The 8,377-nt window shown below is 21.3% G+C and overlaps 2 protein-coding genes across 2 annotated transcripts; both read left to right on the top strand.

The window, feature by feature from the left end:
- Nucleotides 1–1,981: 1,981 nt before the first annotated feature.
- Nucleotides 1,982–5,109, top strand: SRAE_1000319300 (ATPase, Na+/K+ transporting, alpha 1 polypeptide; the record flags this gene model as incomplete). Its single annotated transcript, XM_024650355.1, has 2 exons — nucleotides 1,982–2,059; nucleotides 2,125–5,109. The coding sequence occupies 2 exons, from the start codon at nucleotides 1,982–1,984 to the stop codon at nucleotides 5,107–5,109; spliced, it is 3,063 nt and encodes a 1,020-aa protein (XP_024504141.1).
- Nucleotides 5,110–6,736: 1,627 nt separating this feature from the next.
- Nucleotides 6,737–7,342, top strand: SRAE_1000319400 (Gamma-secretase subunit Aph-1 family-containing protein; the record flags this gene model as incomplete). Its single annotated transcript, XM_024650356.1, has 1 exon — nucleotides 6,737–7,342. The coding sequence occupies one exon, from the start codon at nucleotides 6,737–6,739 to the stop codon at nucleotides 7,340–7,342; it is 606 nt and encodes a 201-aa protein (XP_024504142.1).
- Nucleotides 7,343–8,377: the final 1,035 nt, after the last annotated feature.

An 8,377-nucleotide genomic window follows, 5' to 3' on the forward strand; every position in this document is an offset into this window, starting at 1 on the left:
CATTATATACCATGTAAATTTAAAAAGAAAATGCTTTTTTCTCAATCAGTAAAATATACTTTTTTTTTCTCTATTGAAACCTATATACATAACTTTTTTTTTTATAAACTATCAAATTTTAAATAATTTTGACATCAAATATGTTTTTAAGATTCAATTTAAAGAAGTATTTCTTATTTTATTAAAGTTCAAAGTAATAAATTACAAAATATTTTGAATGATGCCGAAAAATAAAAAGTTATAACTAGATAAAACTTTTCATCCAATAGACATTTTAGGAGTGACGAATATATAAAGTGGTACCTCTTTCTTATTAATTTTTCATTGCTTTTATAACATAATATCCCTCTGGAAAATTATCCAACAATATTTTAAACATTAAGAAAATTGATAAGGTTTACAATTTTTTTTTATTTGTCAATCTTTTTTTTTTCAAAATAAGATTATTCATATTTTTGACTTATTTTTATTTTATCAATATTTTTTATTTGATATATTTTCAAACTTAAGAAAAAGTATTATATTACAATATAATATATAATTTATGATAAGATGATTAAATATATATATATAAGAATATACATAAAAATGAAATTAATCCTTATAAATCCTATATTTTGTTATAAAATAATATATTCTATTAAAAATAAAATAAAAAAAAATTAATTACTTTAAATAGAAATGGCAACAAAAATTATCATTAAATACTTTTACCTTTAAAAAGAAGGAAATAAAATATATTTTTTGATTATAAAACCTTATATATTTTATTTAAATATTATAAAACTTATATAAATAAAATTTTATATAACTTTATAAATATTAAAATTATCATAAACTTTCTATATTAATCTCTTTTTTAAAAGTAATTTGCATCAATCTCCTGAGACTATAATACATTTCTTCATGGACTGACAAAGGATAATTATTGAAAGTTGCATTGTAAATAATGTACTTCAACTTTATAACATTTTAAAACTACTTTAATCTTTTAAAATTTATCTTACTTTATAAATAACCATTATAAACAATTTATACTTGATGAAATAATAAAATCCATATGATTGAGTATACTTACCATTGTATTCCAAAAATATAAAAAAAAAAACAAAATTATATATGAAATGAAAAACCAAAAGAAATAATTATAGTTCATTTATAATAAAAAAAAGATAAACTTTTAAGACAACCAATTTTACATATATCTTACATTAAAAAAAATGAACTAAAGTGCAAATAAAAATTTAATGAATGCAAGAAACGAAAAAATGTGTTTGGAGTCAAAAAAAAAGTTAAAAAAGTTACTTTAATAATATTTAAATATCAATAAAAAGATAATTTTGTTTTGAAGCTTAATCAGTTATTTTACGATGAATATATTTTGATTAACTTTTATTTTTTAGTCATAATAATATATTTATTTTTATTAACATACAAATTTTTATAAAATTTTTAAATTGTTTTTTTAATTTTTAAAAGATATTCAGAATGTTATAATAATAGATTTTTATTTAAAAAAAAATACAATTGTTTTATTTGTAAAATAAAAAACTTTTTTATGGTTGAAAAAATATTTATGACTTTTAAGACAAAGTACACTTTTTAAAGAATTATCATGATTTAAATATTATTCTTGAATTACATTAAACTGTTTATTCAACCAATCTACATATAACTCACATTTTTAATATATAAAAGAAATAAATATTTGTATATTTCATGCAATGAAAAAATTTTAAATGTATAAAAAATTATCTAATAATTAATAAAAAATGAGATATAAAAAATTGTTATCGTTATTCGAAAATATGTAATTATCTTTTAATAAGCAAATTTTTAATAAATATCCATTTAACTGTAAAAAAATTAAAATTTTTTAATTATAAAAACAAAATATCTTCTAACATTTGTTAAGGCTTTTGATACTTATTGTTTCATAGCTAATTTTTTTTCTTTTTTTTTTTTAAATTCACAACACATTATGAATTTCTTTAAAAAGAAGAAAAAACCCAATGATGGGAAGATTAATCTGGATGAATTAAAAAAAGATATTCAAATTGTAAGTTAAATGAAATGAAATAAATTGACGTCAATTTTTTTAAAATTAATCTTTACCATATTTAGGATTATCATAAGTTACCGTTAGAACAATTTGAAAAACAATTTGAAACAGATAGTGTTAAGGGATTGACATCTGAAAAAGCTGCTCAATTGTTAATAAAATATGGACGAAATCAACTTACACCCCCACCACAACCATCTAAAATATGGGAATTTCTTAAAATTTTATGTGGAGGTTTTAATGCTCTTTTATGGATAGGAAGTTTAGCATGTTTTATTGGTTATACTATTGAATCTCACTCATATGAAGACCCAAAACAAGATAATTTATATATTGGTATTGTTATTGCGGTTGTTACATTACTTACATCTATTTACCATTATTATCAGAGTCGAAAAGCATCAAATATTATGGAAAGTTTTAAAAAAATGGTTCCTCATAATGCTACTGTTATAAGAGATGGAAGAAAAAAAGTTATTGATGCTGGTGAAGTTGTTCCTGGAGACCTATTAGAAATTACTAGTGGTGATAGAGTTGCTGGTGATATAAGAATTGTTAAATCTGCTGGTTTACGTGTTGACAATTCATCATTAACTGGTGAATCTGAACCACAAAGTAGATCAATTGAATTTAGTAATGATAATCCATTAGAATCTAAAAATGTTGCATTATTCTCAACAAGTATTGTTGAAGGTGTTGGAAAAGGTATTGTTATGCTTACAGGTGATAAAACAATTATGGGAAGAATAGCGTCACTCTCTAGTCAAGTATCACCAGGAAAAACACCTATTGCTCAAGATTTACATAATTTTTTAAAAATTATATCATATGTTGCTATAACAAAAGGAATTGTATTTTTTATTATTCTTATGATTTTTAACAAAAATCTTTTGGAAGCTTTTATTTTTATGATAGCTATTGTTGTTGCTACAGTACCTGAAGGAATTATGGTAACTGTTACAATTTGTCTTACACTTACAGCAAAAGAAATGGCTAAAAAACATTGTTTAGTTAAAAAGTTAGATGCTGTTGAGACATTAGGATCTGCCTCAACAATTTGTTCTGATAAAACTGGTACTTTAACACAAAATAGAATGACTGTATCACATATTTATAATAACACTAGAATTCTTGATACAGCTCCAACAGATCCTTTAATAAAAGAATTAACAAATACTAATTTATATCGTGTAGCTGCTTTATGTTCAAGAGCCTACTTTAAAGATGGAGATGAAAAAATACCTGTAATGGATAGAACAGCTATTGGTGATGCTAGTGAAATAGCTATTCTTAAATGGTGTGAATTTAATGGTGAAAATGTAGCTGAATATAGAAATTTATATCCTAAAGTTTCTGAAATACCATTTAATTCTGTAAATAAATATCAAGTATCTATTCACAAAAAACAAAATAATTCATATCTTTTAGTTATGAAAGGTGCACCTGAAAAAATGTTTAGTTTATGTAAAACTATTGTTATTGATGGAAGAGATCATGAAATAACTAAAATTCATAAAGAAAAATTTCAAAGTGCTTATGAAAATCTTGGAGGATTTGGTGAAAGAGTACTAGGTTTCTGTGACTTAGATTTAGATCCAGAAAAATTTCCACCTAACTTTGTTTTTGATAATGATAAAATTAATTTTCCTCTTGAAAATCTTCGATTCTGTGGTTTAATTTCTATGATTGATCCACCACGTCCTGGAGTTCCTGAGGCTGTTTTACTATGTAAAGATGCTGGTATTCGTGTAACTATGGTAACAGGAGATCATTTTGTAACAGCTCGTGCTATTGCTTCACAATGTAATATTATTGATAGTATTTATGAATGTAGAATGCTTGTAACAAATGATGATTTTGATACATTTGATTTTATTACATTAGAAAAACAAGCTGATTCAGAACCTGATGCAGTTGAAAAAAGTCAATCTTTAAGAACTATTGAAGAAAAACCAAGAGCAATTGTTATTCATGGTGATCAACTTCGTAGAATGGAATCTCATCAATTAGATACATTATGTAGATATTATAATCAAATTATTTTTTCAAGAACATCACCAACACAAAAACTTCAAATTGTAGAATCATATCAACGTCTTGGTAATGTTGTTGCTGTAACAGGTGATGGTGTAAATGATGCACCAGCACTAAAAAAAGCTGATATTGGTATTGCAATGGGAATTGCTGGAACAGATGTCTCAAAACAAGCTGCTGATATGATATTAATGAATGATAATTTTGCCTCAATTGTTACTGGTGTAAAAGAAGGTAGAAGAATTTTTGATAATCTTAAAAAAACTATTGCTTATACATTGACATCAAAAATTCCTGAAACAATGCCATTTGTATTACATTGTATACTTGGTATTCCATTACCACTTTCTGTTATTGGTATATTTGCAATTGATTTAGGGACAGATTTATGGCCAGCTATATCATTAGCTTATGAAAAAGCTGAATCTGATATTATGATAAGACCTCCAAGAAATATAAAATATAATAAACTTGTAAATTTTGTTCTTATTAGATTTGCCTACCTTCAAATTGGTATGATTCAAGGATTAGCTGGATTTTTAACATATTTTATAATAATGGCAGATAATGGATGGTGGCCATCAAAATTATTATTTCAAAGAACTGCTTGGAGTGATGTAAATGAAAATAGTCTTGTTGATAGTTATGGTCAGGAATGGACATATTCATCACGTCGTCAATTAGAAGGATGTTGTCATGCAGCATTTTTCTATGCTATTGTTGTTGTTCAATGGGCTGATCTTCTTATATCAAAGACACGTACTAATTCATTATTTACACATGGAATTAGAAATCATGTTCTTAATAGTGGATTATTATTTACAGCATTTCTTTCAATATTTCTTATGTATACACCTGGAGTTAATACAGTTTTTGCTTTTAATGGAATAAATTTAAAATGGGCTATGGTTGCTGTACCATTTGCCTGGGTTATTTTTATTTATGATGAAACACGTAAATATTTAATTAGAAAATATCCAACAGGCTTTTTATATAAAGAAACTTATTATTAAATTAATAAGAAAAATTTTTTAATAATATATTAATTATTTTTCTTTTCAATATTAAGGTTATGATTTGTAGCAATAATAAATAAATAAAGATTAATTTATGATTACTTATTTTGATAAAAGTTATATTAATTTAATTAAATTTTTTACTATATAAATAACTATTAAATTAAATAATTTTAATTTTTTTATATATATTATAAAAAAATTAATCAACCAATAATTGTTTATTTTAAAAGTTTTTTTTAAAAAATAATAAAATTAGTTACTGTAGATTATTTAATTTTACATAAAATGTTTTATAAATATTATATTTAAATTATTTCCAAGTATTCTTTTTTAATGATCAAAAATAATATAATACAAAGAAAGTGGATATTTATATATATATTATATTAATAAATATTATAAATAAAAAAAATTGCACTTTGAAACATTTTAAATATTTCTTTTTAATAGTTTTTAAAATATTTACTACAAAATATATTTATTAATATTAAGAAATTTCAATTAAATAATTTAAAAAGTAAGATTTTCTAAGTCATTCAATAACATTATGTTAAAACATTTAAAAATAAAAGAAAATGCCAATGTCACAAATAACTTATTCAGAGGTATATGGCATAACAAAGAAATAAGTTGTTGAAATTTCAATTTAAAAAAAATTTTTCCTTTTTCTAATATTTTTTAAGTACATATGTTTTTTAAATAATTAAAGAAAGTACATCTGACTTGTAAATAAATTTTTATGGTATAACTTGAAACATTATATTAAATAACAATTTTATCATTTTAATATTATTTATTTGTTCTTTAATGACATTCATATGGCATTTTTAATCAATATAACATTTGAATTTTTATTTTTATTATTTTCAATTATTTTTTCAAAACTATTTTTTAACATTTTAATAGAAAAAAAATCAACATACTTTCTATTTCATTTTAATAATATTAATTTTCATCAAATAAAATATAAAATTTCTAAATTTTTTTAAACTACAACTCTCTTTATCATCTCTCTTCATCCATAGCTAATCTAATATTTTTAAGAATACCTCTATTATATATCATCACTACTATCATAGAATAATTTTACACATTCATTAGATTATAATACATCATATTTTCTTTTAAAAAATTTTATATAATATGGTCACAAGAAATATAGAGAAAAAATTATTATTATTAAAATGATGTGTAAATTTTATTTATTAGCGTGGTTAAAATGATACTAACAGAAATAAATATAAATAAAGTTTATAAAAATGAGAAAAAAAAAACTTTATATTTTTACTTTTCAATTGTCAAAAGTTTATCTTTTTTTTAAAATAATGTTATATAAAATATTTACTTTTTTTTTAAAGAACACACAAGAAGTTTCTAAAAATATTTTAGAATAATTATACTTTATTCCAATAGTATTATTTTTTTTTATTAATATTATAATAAGATATTATTAAATATTTTTGTTAAATAATTTTTAATATTTTAATAAAAAATTTTAAAACTAATTACACTATCGTACTCATTTAATATTAATATATTTAATCTTTTAACAATGTTTTTTGTACTTTAATGTATAATCATTTGAAAAAAATTGTTTTAGATAAAATTAATTAAATTTTCAATGATTGAAAATATTAACAATACTATTGCACTTGCACTTTCTTTAGGACCAATTATTCCATTCTTACTTTATGGAACTTATTTTAGGCCCATTCAAATAGCAATAGTATTTTATGGAGCATTTATTCAAATTTTGGCAATCCTATTATCTTCAATTATTTGGAAATTTGGATCACAATACTATCAGAATATAACTCTTTACATATCTATTTTAATTTTTAATCAAGAAATATTCAGAATATTTTTATATTATATCATTCGAAGATGTTTATTATCAATAACTTCATCAACAAAATATACCAAAGATAGAGAGTCATCAGAATTAAGCAAATATATAACTGAAGTTTCTTTTGCTGCCGGTTTTGGAATAGGAATTGTTTTTCAGGTTCTTTATGCTATGAATAATATTTCTCAAAATTCTATAAAAGAAATATTAATTATCAAAGAAAACTATTCAATTATTAATACTCAAGATATTATTAATATTTTTAATTTAAAGAATATTATAACAAATAAATTTTTAATTATTTTTCCCTGTATCAATTTACCATTTAATATTTTATGGACAATGTTGATTTGGACATTACTTCATAAAATTGATAATTAATTTTCCTTATTCTTGGTTTATATACTTAATACAAAGCAAATACATATTAATATTATACTTTCTTTCTTAAATTTTATTCATGTTCATTATAAGTTATTTATTTATTTGTGTTTTAATATTTAATAAAAAATTAATAAATTAAATTTAAAAAAAAAACATAACTTAATCAAAACATTTTTTTATATCCTAAAATTAATAATATTAATATTTTTTTGAAGAATAGATTTTTTTAAATTAACTTGTAACATCTGGCATGTTTAAATTAAATTAAAAACAAAAGTAGAACAAGTTTTGAAATTTATAAAACTTTTTAAATTAATTGAAATTTTTTTCTAAAATATAAATGTCACTTTAAAATGATAACATCTTTTTTCATAGCCATAAAGAAATTTTCTAATCATAAGAATTAATCTATGATCATGAAAAAAGCTTACTGTATTTCTTCTATCTTAAATGCTTGTACTAAGTTCGAAAAATTTATTTTTAGCAAAGTATAATCTATTTAAACAGTTACTCCAAATCAAATAATTATCTTTTTTATTACAAACAAAAAAAAACCAATTTGAATCTTATCAGTGGTAGAAAGTCAAAAACGTTTTATTTAAATTGTTTATTTTTAAAATAATTTTTTTACAAAGTAACTGATCAAAATTTTTTTGGTAATTAAAATTTTAAAAAAAATAATTTTAACTTATTAATACATTTGAATGAAAAATACATTTTATTAATTGTATTTAATTGGAGTCAAAAAAATAGTACTCAAAAAGTTTTATTATGTATATTCATACATACATATAAAGTTTAATCAAATACTTAAGATATAAAACAAAATACCCTAATTTTAATTAATTTTTTTTTAAAATGTGATTTATATTGATAACAGTGTTGATAGAAAAGAGATATAGACCAACCCTAAAGGTCAAATGCCACAACAATCTATGGTAATAGCGCGACTCGAACATACCTGAAATGTCTGAAAAGCAGGTATGCTACCATCACAGCTTTACCAATTAGACTGTCGCAGCAATTTGGTGT

Source organism: Strongyloides ratti, assembly GCF_001040885.1.
Source record: "Strongyloides ratti genome assembly S_ratti_ED321, chromosome : 1".
In the NCBI taxonomy this organism is placed as follows: Eukaryota; Metazoa; Nematoda; class Chromadorea; order Rhabditida; family Strongyloididae; genus Strongyloides; species Strongyloides ratti.